General features: G+C 42.2%; 1 protein-coding gene across 1 annotated transcript in view; it reads left to right on the top strand.

Annotated features, from left to right (window-relative positions):
• Positions 1-17,043, top strand: part of INPP5D (inositol polyphosphate-5-phosphatase D) — a 67,423-nt gene that overhangs the window by 16,338 nt on the left and 34,042 nt on the right. Inside the window, exons 3-4 of the mRNA XM_081864599.1 lie at positions 9,807-9,957; positions 12,590-12,761. Of these exons, the coding sequence (XP_081720725.1) occupies positions 9,807-9,957; positions 12,590-12,761 (323 nt within the window). The remainder of the gene's footprint in view (positions 1-9,806; positions 9,958-12,589; positions 12,762-17,043) is intronic.

The following is a 17,043-nucleotide window of genomic DNA, read 5'->3' as shown; positions in this document are numbered from 1 at the left end:
CCATATGAGCACAAACACCTGGAAACAATTCTGGTATGCTCCCATAGGGAGCCCGAAGCACTGTGCTAAGCAGTTTCATATTTTCAGTATTGAAAACCAAGAGTTCATTCAGTTTTCAGCTTGTGTGTATTGGTATTCTGTTCCATCATTTTTGGAAATGTCATATTTGAAAGCCTTTTTACGCAGCCACTGAAGAACTGAAGTGAGTGGAGAAAGTCACCTGCTCACAGCAAGACCAAGAACCCCTGGCTTATCTCTCTTGTGTCCTGGGGAAAATAGCCATGTAAAATATGAGTAGGATCCATCCCTCTGGTGGGTGATGCACAGTTCCATAGAAGAACATAGTGACCTACTAATGGCCAAAGAGAATGAATGGCTGATTTTGGCTTTTAAAGATTTGCATGACCCAAGGCAGGAATACAAAGAAGAAGAAGAAGAGTTTGGATTTGATATCCCGCCTTTCACTCCCCTTCAGGAGTCTCAAAGCGGCTAACATTCTCCTTTCCCTTCCTCCCCCACAACAAACCCTCTGTGAGGTGAGTGAGGCTGAGAGACTTCAAAGAAGTGTGACTAGCCCAAGGTCACCCAGCAGCTGCATGTGGAGGAGCGGAGACGCGAACCCGGTTCCCCAGGTTACGAGACTACCGCTCTTAACCACTACACCACACTGGAAAGAGGATTTCCTTTCTCCACATGAGCCTGTATGTCAGTTAGGGATAGATGGATCAAATTGTTTGCATTCTGTGTTACTTCTGAATACACTCAATCATAGGTCTGTTCCACCCTAGGTTTGGGGGGGGGGGTTTAAGCACCAAAAATGCATTAAAATTGTATGCATTTTCTACACTTTTTTTTTTCCTTCTGAGAATTGTAAGGATACCCCTATTCACTTCCCAGATCTATAATTCTCAGAGTGGTTTAACAATCAGTCCCTGGGAATTCTGGGAATTGTAGCTCTGTGAGGGGAACAGGGGTCTCCTAAGAACTCTGCACACTCTTAACAAGCTACAGTTCCTGGAATTCTTTGGGAGAAGCCATGACTGCTTATAGCAGAGGTCAGCAAACTTACCATGGCTTGGGCGGTGTCTCCAGCGCTGATCGCGCGGCGGGCCGGAGGGTGGGGGAGCATGTGCCCATACGCGTGCGCACACACTATTTCCGGTGCACTTCCGGGTCAGAGGAGCACCAGAAATAGGTTGTGCGCATGTGCACGGGCTTCCTCCGACCTGGATGTGCACCGAAAATAACGGTTGCGCATGTGCACAAGCTATTTCTGGTGCTCCTCCGACCCAAAAGTGGGCAGCTGCGCAGCGCAGTGCCGGTAAGAGCGGGCGGCAGCAGTGGGCAGCGGGGGTCGCCACAGGCTGGATAAACGAGTCCCTTGGGCCTTATCTGGCCCACGGGCCTTAGTTTGGGGACCCCTGGCTTAAAGTCATGGAATAGTGCTTTAAATGCACAGTGCAGTTGGGGCCTAGGGATAGATATACTAAAGAAAAGAAAAGAAAACCTTGCACAGCTCAAACATACCTGGTTCATGTAGATTTAGGCTGCTGTTTCAGTATGACAGTCTTGCAATAATAATCTCTGGACACTGACTGTGTAAATAATCTCTAAGTGCTTTCAGAAGATGCTTCTGTCTTTTAGGAGATTCAGTTGATTACATATGTCACCGTGCATTACAGCTATTGTTACCACATATAAATCTTTTCATGTCTTGCATTTAGGAGTTCAGATTAACAGCATGCCAAAAAAACCACCCCACTGCTATTTTAGCTTTTCAAATGACAGAACCGCTTGAAAACGCAAAGAGTGGTGTTACTTGTCTTTATGCCAACACTTGTTGGAAAGAGGAAGTACCATGTGTTATTTAATTACAGTATGTTTTTTAAAAATTAATTACCCATTCCCTAAGTACAGTATTTTAGACAATGTCGGCATGGTATGTTCCGTAAATGCTGTGCGCTTGTACTATAATGCATATGTTGGCAGATAATTATTTTTCAACTACATACATAGTCTCCTGCATAACTGTTTTAGGGCATACACAGAATAGAGTGTTCTAAATAGCTTATTTTCAAATTTTAGGTGCTTATCAGAAGCATGCAAGCACCCATTTTCCTGGTAACCCAGGGCAACTAGAACATTTCCATAAACAACGGGATGTTGTTTGGAAACCTGTGAAAAACATTTATTTTAAAAGCAAATTTCTGGCATTTATGAATGGGGAGGAAACGCAGTGTGTACCACTAACAACAGCTGCATGTGGCTACTTGGGGGTGACCCCTACCCCTTGGGCATCTCTAATGTCAGGAAAAGGAAAGGCAGTGATGGTAATCGTCAATATTAGAGAAACCGTGAAAAGAGAAATTAGCTAAGATATATATTCTAAATGATTTACTCTTAACAGGAAATTAGAAAATGATAGAAGATTATGACATGCAATTTATTTTAGTAGAAAACAATGGTTTGTATCCAACAAAATCCTCCCACTAGCAAAAAAAAAAAAACATGTGCAATGGGACCTCTCCCTCTCCATTCTCCATACATGCACCCCACACCTCAGATTTGCTCCAGTGGGTTGGGGAAACCACTAGAATAGAATTTTCCGGAGCAGGGGTGGCATGGGAAGAGGAATGGGAGAGAAACTCCTATTGTGCAGGTAGAAATCATTGCACTAATGATACAGCTTTGTTGCACACAATCCTGTGAACATAATTATTGTAAATAACTGAAGAAATAAAACAGCACCAGCATTGATAGATTAATGTGACTGCCTGTAAATTATGTCCCCCAAAAAAATCAAAAGGGAATTTGTTGCATTCTCTATCTTTCTCTAAGATTTCAATGGCTTGTGTCTTCAATATTACTTTCTATAAGGACTTAGGAATAAGAGTGTCCCCACTGCCATTGCACCCTAATAAAATCAAAACCCAGGAGCTGATGCCTTAAAGAAACACATACAGTATTGCATAAAAAAAAAACCTGGAGCTGAAGAAATTTATAGACATTTTTATCACTCAGTGCTATCGATAAACGCTTGAAGCAGTGGAGGGGAACACTAGGGCTCTGATGTGGCCCTCCAAGCCTCTCGATCTGGCCCTCGAGACCCTCCCCTGATCATGTCTCATTTCCCCAGACAATTCACCATCCCTGCTCTGTGCTCTCACCTGGCTAGAATGTATACTTGAACTGTTATAATACATTTTAACTTGTCTGGGTGGGTGATAGAAACCTCTGCATGGCTAAAAGGTACTAATGTGCAAAGGTGGGAGGCACATCTGTTGCTCAGACCACTTTTTGCCTCTGGCCTTGCCCCCCACGGGAATCTGCTCTTTGGAAGGGAGGGAATGCAGCTGAGACTAAACCTGGCCCAGATTAAATATGATGTTAAAATGGAGAAGGGCTGTAGCTTAGAGGTATGGTATATGTTTCATGCACAAAATGTCCAGGCTTCAACCCCAGCATTTCCAACTAGGGCTGGGAAGGTCCCCATCAGAAAACCTTGGGAGCTGCTGCCAGTCAGTGTAGACAGTACTAAGCTAGATGGATCAATGGTCTTATTGGTATAAGGCAGCTGCCTATATCCCTCTTTAATGTGAGCATTTAAAAAAAATGCAAGTAATCATCACAGCTGGGTCCTAGGAGCACTGGGGGCCACAGCGGACCCCAACCCACAGCCCGGTTATGGTCCCAGTTAAAATCACATTCCCCCAGCCCCTGGTGCCGTTTTTGCACTGTGAGGAAACATCGTGTTTAGTTTTATCCCATTTACCATGAACAGCAGAGGAGGTAATAAATGCTTCCCTTCTTTGCCCACTTCAGGTTGGACATGCAGGACGGGGGTTCATATAACAGACTTTTCCTGCATACAAAAATCCCCTCCCTATCAAAAAATTAGATGTCAAAGGGAAGTTTTCTAGCCTAGACTTCTTTCTAGAAAGCTAGGTTTCTATCTAAAGGGAGATTTTCGTGCACTCAGTCATGAGAACTGGCACCTCCAGTCTACAGTGCTGCAGCCCAGAAACAGGTTTACCTCATCTGCTGTTAGTGAGAACTTTTGTAGAAAGATGAACATGAGATTTCGACACATTGGCTTTTAGGAACAGCTAAACCTCGGTACAAGTAATGAGCACAGCTTGCTGTCAGCCACAGCAACAAAGCTCACACTCCCCCTGTCATCCTCATTCAGTTCCACTTTCCTTTCCACCCGCAAAGTTGCATTTAAAATAGTCTAAACTTGCGGCTGGCTTGTATTTTGGGAAACAGCTTTTTCTTCCAGCTGCAAGTCCCATCTTAAGGTCACATTACTGTGATAGGCTTCTGGAATTGCTTTGCCCCAATTGGGTTTCAGGGCTTTTAGATTTAGTAAATGATGTTTACAAAAGCATATTTAGCAGGGGACGGGGGAGCAGGGCCTGCATAACCTTTTCTCCCTCCCCAACAGCTTTCTCTCTCCCAACCCCCCAGCTTCCTTGCTTCACAGGTCCTTCCTTCTCACCCACTCAAACACACACTGAGGCCACACACTCACCAGACTACTAATGCGCATGTGCGTTTTTGTGCATGTTCACCCACACATGAGCACTTCCAATCAAATGCTATCTCAGTGTTTCCCACCCACAGTAGGGGGCAGAGCTTGTTGCACCTAGGGACGGCCTGTCCCTTTTAGCCACCTGAGGTGAAACAGGAAGCTGCCATCCCACCACTGTCCTCACTGAAGGCCCCTCCGCCAAAGCCTCCTTTACATAAGTTGTGGGTGGTGCTTGCAAAGCAGCGGCTATGGCAGCTATTTTTGGTGAGATCTCACTTCTCCAGCTCTTGGGGTTCTGCTCAAGGGGCTTACTGAGGTCTAAAATGCATTCTCTGGCCTGTGGTGAATTAAGATAATTTTAAACTCAGTGGCCTTACTCGGGGAGGGATTTTTTTTTTAACAAGTTGATGTGTATTGCTTCACTTCAGAAGGTTGTATGACAGCTCTGCTGCATTTGGGATCCCTCCTGCTTATTCTGCTGAGGGGAGGACCTAACCTCTGTCCTCTCCAGCTCTGACAGGATCATTGTCTGTGGCAGTTTAGCTACACTCCACAGAGTTGATATTGGGGGCCATGAAAACTGGCTGCTAGTGGACACCTCAACATCAACTCCCCACCCCATTCTATTAAAATTTAAAGTGCAGGTCTCAATGATACAGAGAGTGTGAAATTCCCCCTGCTATCCATCCAGTAACCACAAGGGCAGAACCACACCATGCATTTAAAGTACAGTGGTACCTCGGGTTACATACGCTTCAGGTTACATACGCTTCAGGTTACAAACTCCGCTAACCTTGGGTTAAGAACTTTGCTTCAGGATGAGAACAGAAATTGTGCTCCGGCAGTGCGGCAGCAGCAGGAGGCCCCATTAGCTAAAGTGGTGCTTCAGGTTAAGAACAGTTTCAGGTTAAGAACGGACCTCCGCAACAGATTAAGTACTTAATCCGAGGTACCAGTGTATATTCAAAGCACATATCTTTCCCCAAGAATCCTGGGAACTGTAGTTTTCCCCTCACAGTTACAGTTCCCAACACCCTTAACAAACTACAGTTCCCAAGATTCTGCCGGGGGGGGGCATGTGCTCTAATGTGTGGAGCCATGCATTTTACATCTGCACTGAATGGTAGTTTCTGTACCAAAGCCCGGTTTGAAGTCAGATTGAAAGGTCTGCATAATGGATAGTGGATCCAGTGAATCAAATGTTGGCATTTGGGGAATTTGGAGAGCAAACAGTGGCATGTAGAAAGGGGAGTGTTACACAGTAAGTAGCTGGAAACCTGGGACTGCTACTGAAGAGCTCTTAGTAGGCATGATGCGGTGGAAGAGGGGCATATTGGGAGTGGGCAATGATGAGGTTTTTAGTTGCCAATCAGTGGTTCTGCTACTGGCTCCCAGCTCCATGTGGCAAATATCCCTATGCATGTCTTAGGTGGACCTTCACAATTATATAGTGATCCACACATGGCTAGCCCAAGTAAGTCAGATCACATCCAAAACATACATTTAAAGCACATGGCTTTCCCCAGAGAATCCTGAGAACTCTAGTTTGTTCCTAGGATTCCTTGATGGAAGCCATGTGCTTGATGGTGTGATCTGGCTTACTTGGGCTAGAAGACCTTAAAACACATCGGTGAAGCAATTCCCCCAATCGGCTTCTCTGTGTTAGCTTTAAGCCTTATTCTACACATTGAGCAAGTGTGCTGTGCCCATATACTTGGGCTTGCATTTCAAACATGAGCAGAGGGGGAGAAAAGAGACTGTCTTTTGAAACTGTGATTTTTGACTACTAAAGATAGTGACTCTCATGGACCTCAGCCGTCATCCCAGCTTGCTTTCTGCGGTTGTGCATTTCTCACTTCTGCTTCCACTGCTTGTTTCCATTTCTGTTCCTCATTAAATTTAAAAAAGTAAAAACACCCAGAGCCTGAATCCATGTTGTTCACGTTTTTCCTCAACTTTCCACATTCTTACATAGATGGTTTATATTAAATGTAATCAATATTTCCCCCAAGATTTTGCTGCAGCCCTGGCGACACACTAATAGCACTTTTTGGTATTTTCACTGGGTCTGTATGGGATAAATATTGCTATGTGCACTCCAGTCTCCAAGCCATACTGAGGAAGGACTGATCTCTCTGGTGGGGGTGGGAATTCAGGGGTGGTTGGTGCCCATTGTGACTGGTAGGGTACAAGGCAGGGAGCCCAAACAGGAGGTGGAGCCAGACTCAGGTTGCTTTCATATTGTACTTTTAAAGCACCATGATACCACTTTAAACAGTCATGGCTTCCCCACAAAGAATTTTTGGAACTGCAGCTTGTTAAGGGTGCTGAGGGTTGTTAACTTACAAGATGCCTATTCCTGTCACAAAATTACAATTCTCTTAAAAGTTCATCTTGCTTACAGGGAACTCTGGAAATTGTGGGTCTGTGAGGGGGAATATAGTGGTACCTCGGGTTACATACGCTTCAGGTTACAGATTTAGCTAAAATGGTGCTTCAGGTTAAGAACAGTTTCAGGTTAAGAACAGACCTCCAGAACAAATTAAGTTCTTAACCTGAGCTACCACTATAGAGGTCTCCTAACAACTCTTAGCACCCTTAACAAACTACAGCTCCCATAAGTCTTTTGGTCAAGCCATGATGGTTTAAAGTGGTATTACAGTGCTTTAAATTTATGGTGTGAATGTGGCCTTAACGAGAGAGAGAGAGAGAGAGAATAAACTAATTCTAGTTTTGTCCCCATCCTCTTCCCTTCTACAAGGGTAACACTGAGACTAGGAAGAAGGTAAGTAGGAAGAAAGGAAGATAGATGGGGGCTGGCTGAGGTTGGTAGAGCAGTACCCCACTTTCCGTAATAGATGGGCTGCCGTTGGAGTGATTGATATAGGAGACACACACCATAAGCAGATCAAGAATGTATGCTAGAAAAAATATTGCCGAAAGTGCTTTTGCCAACAGTCTACAAGCTATTGTTATGTAGGGATGAACCAATGTAAAGGGGAAAGGGATTGACACTGAAGGTTAAGTAGGGTTAATATTTGTGAACCAGTAATTTCAGAAGAAATGTGGCAAGTTATTTTCACACACTGAAAGCAGCTACTCAGTTTCTACAAGTCTGAGAGACAATTCTTTTAAGGTTTCATATGGATGGTGCTTGGCTACAAAATTAATTACGTTCTGCAGAATGAATGCAAAGGTTGGATAGAGATGCATGAGTACAAATGCTGACAATTTTCTTTTGTGGTGGGAATGTAAGAGGATCCAAGAATATTGGTGTGAAGTAGCTGAAATAGGAGATTTCTTTTTGGATCCGCTTCCTAGCTTTAGCTCTGGTAATTTTTCTAGTAGGTTGTCTAAAAGAAGTGATGGAGGAAGGGGAATGAAAATGCTAGTACTGTAGTAGTAAATGGAAGCTAAACAGAGGGGGGGGGGAGAGAGAGAATAGAGTGAACCAGTAAATGATTGTGCCTGCAGTAAATGGAAATCAGCCCAGACAGATTGGTTGCTGCCACAGCACTCTTTTCCCCAGAATAGAAAGATTATGGTGCATAGATTATAAACTTCTGTTTGCTGAAAGCCAGGAAAGGACAACAGTGATCTGATTTAAGGGACAAGGAAGTAAATCCCTTCTCAATGAATTGAAGAAACTGAAACTCTTGTGATTATTGTCTCAAATGAAATGCCTATACAGTGGAACCTCTACTTACAACCATAATCCATTCCGGAGGTCCGGTCATAACTAGAAACGTACATAAGTAGAGGTGCACTTTTCCATAGAAAGGAATGGAAAAGTGAATTGATCCGTTCTAGACGATGAAAAACACCCATAGATCCATAAAACGAAGGCAATAATCAATGTACTGTACTGTAAAATAAATAAGATTTAATTTTTTTCTTACGTGCACTGAGAGTGGACTGGCTTACCTGGCTACAAGCTGGGGGTGGGGCAAGGGTCAGTAAAGAGCTGATTCACTTTGGCCAGGGGTACTTTTTTTTCTTGCCAGGCCAGGTTCTTCTCTGGACTTCCTCAGGTTAGTTCCTCGGCGGGGTTTGGGGCTGCAGTGCGCCCTGCTGTTCCTCTTACAGGCGGCACCTCTTCCACAGCTTGGGGGGTGGGATGGGGGCCCTCTCCCCGGCGGCAGAGGCCCCAGTGCTGCTCTGCAGCCGGCCGGGCAAGCTTTGGGCTGCCGGCAAGGCTTCTGTTCATATCTAGAGGAAAGTTCGTAAGTCGAAGCACCTACTGAAGGTCATAACTGGAATCATACATAAGTAGAGCCGTATGTAAGTCGAGGTTCCACTGTACATAAAGGCTGTTCCATAATCTGTTTGTACCAGAAAATTTTATGGGAAACCTCTACTTTTTCTCCTTTAAGGCATAGGCAAGTGTGAGGGGGAAATGTACGCTGCTGACTTAGGCTGTATCCAGGGAACTGTAGTTTGTTAACAGTTCTTTGGGGGGCAACTAGAATTCCCAGGATTCTTTGGGGGGTGCTTAAATATTTGTTGTATATGTAGCCCATCTGAAGAGAAGCTTTTGCGTAGGTTTGTATCATTTGAAACACAGGAGTGCTTGTCTGGTCTGATGTACCTACAGTGCAATCCTATCCATGTCTCATCTGAAATAAGCCCCACTGAGTTTAATGGGGCTTTATGCTTCCAACGAAAGAGGGCAGAGGGGTACACTCTTGATCTTGCTATTCGCTTGTGAAGACAGAGTTCCTCTGTATGTAAGTAAGTTAACCAGCTGCCCATTGTTTAAAACTGTTCCTGGGGAGACAATGGGCTATAGCTGATAATAGTCATGCTTGGTCTGCATACACACACACACACACACACACACACACACACACACACACACAGAGACACCATACCTTTAAAGTACATTTGAAACACATTCCTTCCCTCAAAGAATTCTGGGCACTGTAGTTTATCCCTCACAGAGCAACTCTTAACAAACTGCAGATAATTGGTTACATAACATTTATGGACTAAAAAAATTTAACGATAGCAACTACTGCTTGTATTCATTGCATGATTTCCATTCCTGACTCTAGACGGACATGTGAATTGTGGCAGTGGCTGTTTCTGTTTCCATTTCTGATCATCCCTAGCTGCTGTAGTGCCAGAGACTTAATTGGAAAGATGACAAAGGATGTGACATTGTGTGGACTGAGCTTTCATTTTACTACTGTCCACCACTATATGCTCTTTCTTTCTTTTGGTGGGAATGATATTTAGCAATATTTGACATCTATGCTTTGTGGGGTGTTTTCAGGCATCTGAAGGTGTTCCGGTGCAGTATTTCAACAACTTGGATGATCTGATAGAGTTTTACAAGAAAGAGAATATGGGTCTGATCCGGAGCCTTAAATTTCCAGTCCAGAAGGAAGAGGAGGAGGCAGCAGAGGAGCCAGAGGAGGATATGGGTAAGAAATTCAAAACACAGAAGCTTGTGCTCCTAAGACTGTCAGTGTATTGGAAATAACAGTGTTAAATTGTCCAGACTTAATCAATAAAACCTATCAGTTGAAGAAGGAATTGTAAATTCTTAGCCTTTGCCCCACTATAAAGGCTGTCTTTCTTACACACACACACACACACACACACACACACACACACACATATTTACTTCAAGGAGCAGGTGGGCAGTACCACAAATATATAAGCCATGCCAGTAGAAATTTTGACTCACTGAATTAAAGGTAGTCTACCATCCATGTATGGTGACCAGCCTCTTAGGGGCTCAATAAATGTCCTGATTTTGCTCCTTGCTTGCATTCACCTTGCACAAGTTTTGTGCAGGTCTAGGCAATGTTGTTGTTGTTGTTGTTGCAAGTTTGCAGGACAACAGCTTAAACTGTTCTTAATTTTCTAAATATCTGCCCTTTTGACCATTGCTTAAACTCATTGCTTAGGGTAATATATAACGTTATACAACAGCTAATTGCTTTAAGTAACAGGAATAAGCTGCTACATATCCTGTAATGGATTTAAGGTTCATTGGCTGTGCATTTTAAATTCTCTATAACAAAGGCATATTTAGTTCAGTACTTCCACAGAGGTGTCGTTTTCAATTTTCTTTTGTTGCATCTATAATTCTTTTCCCATTTCCGATTTTTCTCATTCACTTAGCACACTCATTGTTCTTTGTTCATTAAAGTTTCTTACTTCAGTTTTGAATGTTCTTTTGTGCTTCTAAGCTGCAGAAGGCAGCTTCCGCACCAGGGTCATTTAGTACTGCTAAAACATAATTTTTATACAGTACACTCATTTGGAACTGCAATTAAAACAGTTGTTTCAAATGTTGTTTAATATTTTGTTTATGTGTCCTACCAATGTGGGCCTTGAATTACTATTTCACCATTTTAAAACAAAATAATAAGAATTTTTTAAAAATGGAAAGCAATAGTTCAATCACACACACCCCTCTCCCACTTCAGGAAGAGAAACTGATTAATTGAGAGGCAATTCAGTATTGCTGTGCCCTCATGGAACAGAAAGCAGTTACAGGATCAGAAGTCACGAAGACAAAGCTTATATAGTTAAAGGCACAGTAGTCCTGGAAAAACCCCAGTAGTCCTGGAAAAAACCCAGTAACAGTTTGCCAGTCTGTAATGAAGATGCTGACACTGCTATTGCATCTAAAGTGATAGCAAGCACCACAAATCAGGTCTGAAAAACGACAACACAGAAAAACCTGGCATGAAATGGGTCATCTAGATTCTGTGTAAAAAGTGTGTAAATGAAGCTTGGCAGTTGCTGACAAAACAGCTAAGGCAGAAGCAACCAAAGTTAGCAGGGGAAAGAGTCTGAAAAGTAATACCACACTACTTTTAAAATACCATATTGCTATGCCCCTTCACTTCCAGCTAAGTTTTCATAACCATGGCTGCAGTTCTTGACAATTAGAATTCAGCAAGATCGTTAAAAGAAAATTCTAATCTACTACTTAAATTTAAATGGTTCAGTTTCTTAATATGCCAGCTGTATTTTGATTGCTCTGCAAGCATAAAGAAAGGAAGCTGATAATTAAGGTTGTATACTTCCACTGTGGTCTGAAGGTGTACATTGTACATGAAACATCTTCAAAGCCGCACTAGCTCTGGCTGTGAAATTTGTGAATTCTTCATTGATATTTGGTTCCCAAGAGAATGTATTTTGCAAGGATGTAAATTTTTCCACTGCTTGGTGGGGTGGGTGTGTTTGCTGATGTCAATCTACCATGAGATGTAAAATGATTTATTTCATTTATATCCCACCTTTCCTCTAAGAAGCTGAAGAGTACATGGGGTGTTCCCCCAGTCCTTGTATCCTCAGAGCAGGGGTACCAACTTGAATGAAATATGGTGGGGCAGGTAAGCCCCACCCCACATAATTAATCACATGATGTGATCCATGCATACCATTTCAGTGGCAATGCCGATCAACTTTTTGGGGGGGGGCCTAGCCCCCTCAAATATTTTATGGGGGGGCGAAGGGACCTTGGCTCCTAGCAGTTGGCTCCTATGCCTCAGAGCACCCCTGTGGCATAAACCGGCCGAGAGACAGTGACTGGCCCATGGTCACCCAGTGATGTTCATGGCTGAGTGGGGATTTGAATCCTCTTAACCCAAGATCTTCCAGGATGAGCGAGTTTGGAATAGGCAGATACTGGGCTGTCTGGCTCAGCCAGTGCTTAGCCAGTGGAATGAAAGCCTGTGGAACCTATGGGTGTAACTGTTTTGGGGGTGGGGCAAGGGTGGGGCAGGTTAAGGAGAGACTTACACCTATTTCAGTCCTATCACATGACCTGGCAACCTAGCAGAACTTAGGCCAGCCAAAAGGGTGGTATAAGTAAAACTCTTAAAGGTTTGTTCTCCCACTTCCAGGCTCAGGACATTGGGGCAACATATGCTGGCTTAGTTTAAGCCAGTGTAAATTCTGTTGATTTACACAGAGTACAGCACAGATACCCTCAGAATAGCACCCAACTGAAAATTTAAAAAGCCATTTAAAAGTAGCATGGAAAGACAGCTGGAGAGCTTTTGGATCTTACTCTTTCCTTCCCCTTTGCGACAGATCCTATACCCGTGCCGCCTCTATTACCTCCACGCAGCATGTCAGTACCACCTCTGGCAACTGAGGCAAAAGAAGATCTTCCTCCAAATGAACATGCCCAGGTGGTGGAAGTGAGCAAACCATCCCTTTCTGAGACCCTGCTCCAGCGATTACAGCACCAAGACACCAGCAGGTGAGATCTAGCCATTCATTTATTTGAGGAAGTAGCAACAGTAAGTCTAGAAACGCATTTTACTGTGTTTTGCTTATCACAGCCATTTTGAATAGGGCCCCCAAGGGAGATCCTTTTACTAGGTGCTGCAGTAACAGGAGACGTTGCATGTGGTGGAATTCTCTTTTTTTGTCCCTATATAAAAGGTACAGGAGGCTGTCAACCCTAATACTGAAAACACAAAAATCTGCCACCTGATAAGAGGGTGGGGCTCAAAATTATTTTGCAGATGGCAGCTAAATGAGCTGGCTGGGAGTCCTCTCAGGAAAAGGTTAGAAGGGTTGTTTTTGTGTGGGTTGCAGACAGGAAGAACGCCTTCCTTCCCTCCGTATAAGGAGTTACTCATACATAACATAGTAATGAACAAGAAAGAGATAAATAGCTGGTGGAACATCATGGTCACAGCTGCAGTCATCTGTGTACATGCTTGGGAGTCAGTTCCATTGGGCTCAGTAGAACTTACTTCTGAGTAAAGGTTCATAGGACCAAGCTGTGCAACACTGAGCTACAAATCAAGGTGCCCCTGCTTTAATTCTTGCCTACAGCACAAAGTTTTTCGTTTACTTTTTTTTTATTATAAATATTTATTAACAATTTTTAAATACAATACAAAAGAAGAAACAATATAACATGTATCTTAACATAATTTCTTAACTTCTTTGGACTTTCTCACATCTCCCGCTCCTGCGTTCCTCACACAAAAAAAAATTTTTCCAGCAATTTATCGCCTTGTTTCCAATCTTATTATCTAATTTTCCCATGTTTTTTCTCTAATTTTAGATATCCTTTGTTCAAATCCTAAGAATTTAAATGTAATCTAATAATTATCCAAAAATTTATCTTTTCTTAAATCTCACTTATCTTCATAACACCATCTAACTTAGTGGTGCCAGATTATTTATGATCTAGCATCCTTCTTAACATTCATACAATTTACAATATTTTTGTAAGTAAATCCCGAATTTCTTCCAATCTTCCTCAACCGTCTCTTCTCCCAGGTCTCGGATTCTGCCGGTCATCTCGGCCAGTTCCATATAGTCTATCAGTTGCATCTGCCATTCTTCCAGTGTGGGTAAATCTTGGGTTTTCCAGTGCTTAGCGACGAGTATCCTTGCTGCCGTTGTTGCATACAAAAAAAATGTTCGGTCCTTCTTTAACACCCTCTGGCCGACAATACCCAGGAGGAAGGCCTCTGGTTTCTTAGGGAAGGTATACTTAAATACCTTTTTCAGCTCATTATATATCATTTCCCAGAAAGCCTTCACTCTAGGGCAGGTCCACCAGAGGTGAAAGAAAGTTCCTTCACTTACTTTACATTTCCAACATTTATTATCGGACAAATGGTATATTTTTGCAAGTTTGACTGGGGTCATGTACCATCTGTATATCATTTTCATAACATTTTCTTTCAAAGCATTACATGCAGTGAAGTTCAGCCCAGTGGTCCACAACCTTTCCCAGTCCTCAAACATGATATTGTACCCAATGTCCTGTGCCCACTTTATCATAACCGATTTTACCGTTTCATCTTGTGTGTTCCATTTTAACAGCAAGTTATACATTCTTGAAAGTACCTTAGTCTTAGGTTCTAACAATTCCGTTTCCAGCTTTGATTTTTCCACCTGGAACCCTAACTTTTTGTCAAGTTTAAAAACTTCCTTAATCTGAGCATAGTGTAACCAATCTCGCACTTTATCTTTCATTTTCTCCATACTCTGCAATTTCCAATTATCTCCGTCTTTTTCTAGTATTTCCCAATACTTTGGCCAATTGACCTCCATTGGTCTTTTTCGGGCCTTAGCTTCCAATGGTGAAAGCCACCTTGGAGTTTTATTTTCCAGTAAGTCTTTATATTTTGTCCAGACGTTAAACACTGCTTTTCTGACAATGTGGTTCTTGAAAACCTTGTTAATCTTAACCTTGTCATACCATAGATATGCATGCCAACCAAAAGTATTGTTAAAACCTTCTAAATCCAGTACATCAGTGTCTTCAAGAAGTAGCCAGTCTTTTAGCCAGCAGAAAGCTGCTGATTCATAATACAACCTTAAGTCTGGCAGGGCAAAGCCCCCTCTTTCTTTCGCATCAGTTAATATCTTAAACTTAATTCTGGGCTTTTTGCCCTGCCAGACAAATTTGGAAATATCTCTCTGCCACTTCCGAAAGCACTCCGTTTTGTCCACAATCTGTAATGTTTGAAACAAAAACAGCATTTTTGGCAGTACATTCATCTTAATAGCAGCAATTCGGCCTAACAAGGAAAGTTTCAATCTTGTCCAACTATCTAAATCTCTCTTAATTTCTGACCAACATTTCTCATAGTTGTCCTTAAATAGACTCAAGTTTTTTGCTGTTATGTTTACCCCTAGGTATTTTACTTTTTTAACCACATTTAACTCTGTCTCTCTCTGAAACCGTTCTGACTCTGTGACTGTCAAATTTTTTTCTAATACCTTGGTTTTCTGCTTATTTAATTTAAATCCCGCCACCTGACCAAACTCTTGAATCAGTTGTAATACTCTTTTCGTACTAGGTTCTGGCTCCTGAAAGGTCAAAACTAGGTCATCTGCAAAAGCTTTAAGTTTGTACTGTTTCGCTCCGATCTGAATTCCTTCAACCAACCGGTCCCCCCTAATCATATTCAAGAGCACCTCCAGGACTGAGATGAATAACAGTGGGGAAATAGGGCATCCTTGTCGTGTTCCTTTTTCAATTTTGAACTCTTCTGTAACCACATTGTTAACTATCAGTTTAGCTTTTTGTTCTGAATAGATTGCATCTATCCCATTTTCAAACCCCCGTCCCACTCCCATCCCTTCCAAATTTTTCTTCATGAATTTCCAAGAAATATTATCAAAGGCCTTCTCTGCATCTATAAAAATTAACACAGCTTTTGTATTAATATTTGTTTGCAGTAGTTCCAAAATATCAATAATGTTCCTTGTGTTAGCAAATAAATGTCTACCTGGGAGAAAGCCTGCTTGGTCCTTGTGAATTACTTCATTTAAAACTTTTTTAAATCTGCTTGCTAAAATGACTGCAAAAATTTTGTAATCCACATTTAAAAGGGAGATGGGACGGTAGTTCTTAAGTTGTGTCTTTTCAGTTTCCAATTTAGGTATCAATGTGATAAAAGCTTCTTTCCACGATTCCGGTGCCTTCTTCCCCTCCATAATTTCATTGCCCACCTCCATCAATGGTTGTATCAGATAGTCTTTCAATGTCTTATAGTACTTGGAGGTGAGCCCATCTGGCCCTGGAGACTTGCCCAGTTGCATATTCTGAATGGCTTGTTCAATCTCTTGTCGTGTTATTTTACAATTCAGGATTGATCTTTTTTCTTGTGACAGTTTTGGTAGTCCATTCTTTATCAAAAATTGTTCTATCTCAGTCACATCTTCCGGCCCTTGAGTATATAATTTTTTGAAGTATCTCTGAAAGCACTTTCTAATCTCCACAGGGTTCTGAATGTTCTTTCCTTGAATCTCTAGATTTGTAACTGTGTTTAATTTTTGTCTCTTCTTCAACTGCCATGCTAGCAGTTTCCCACATTTATTAGCCGATTCAAATGACCTTTGTTTCATTAATTTAACTTTCCAGTTAAGAGTCGTCAACAGGCTCATCGCAGCTATCTGCCAATCACCCACTCCCACCACCCTTCTGAGTAATACCCCTCCCCACCTTCTCACTATATAGAAAGGTCCGGTGACTTCTGTTTCAGTGTATCTGAAGAAGTGTGCATGCACACGAAAGCTCATACCTAGAACTAACTCAGTTGGTCTTTAAGGTGCTACTGGAAGGAATTTTTTTATTTTGTTTTGACCATGGCAGACCAACACGGCTACCTATCTGTAACCTTAACTTTCCACTCTATTTCCTGGTTTATCAATTTGGAATATTGTGCTTGATAGAGTTTAATTTCTCTCAGAATCGGCTGTGACTACGGATTTAATCTTAACTTCTTCTCACATTCTTTAATTTTCCCCAGAGTCTTATCTTTTTTCTCATTTTGTGTCCTTTTCTTTGCAGCATTCTGTGGTATCAAGAACCCCCTCATCACAGCCTTACTTGCATCCCAGATGATTCTTTTTTCCACCGTAGTGTTCAAGTTTATCTCAAAGTAATCCTTCAAAGCTTTTTGGGCCTTCTTAGTAATCTCCTGATCTCTAAACAAATTGTCATTCATCTTCCATCTAAAGGAGCCGGCTGGTAGTAGTCTCATATCCATCTTTACTGCATTATG

Source organism: Podarcis erhardii (assembly GCF_964252035.2).
Source record: "Podarcis erhardii genome assembly, chromosome: 5".
Lineage (NCBI taxonomy): Eukaryota > Metazoa > Chordata > Lepidosauria > Squamata > Lacertidae > Podarcis > Podarcis erhardii.
Note: the sequence above shows the minus strand (reverse complement) of the source record. Positions and strands in the feature narration are given on the sequence as shown.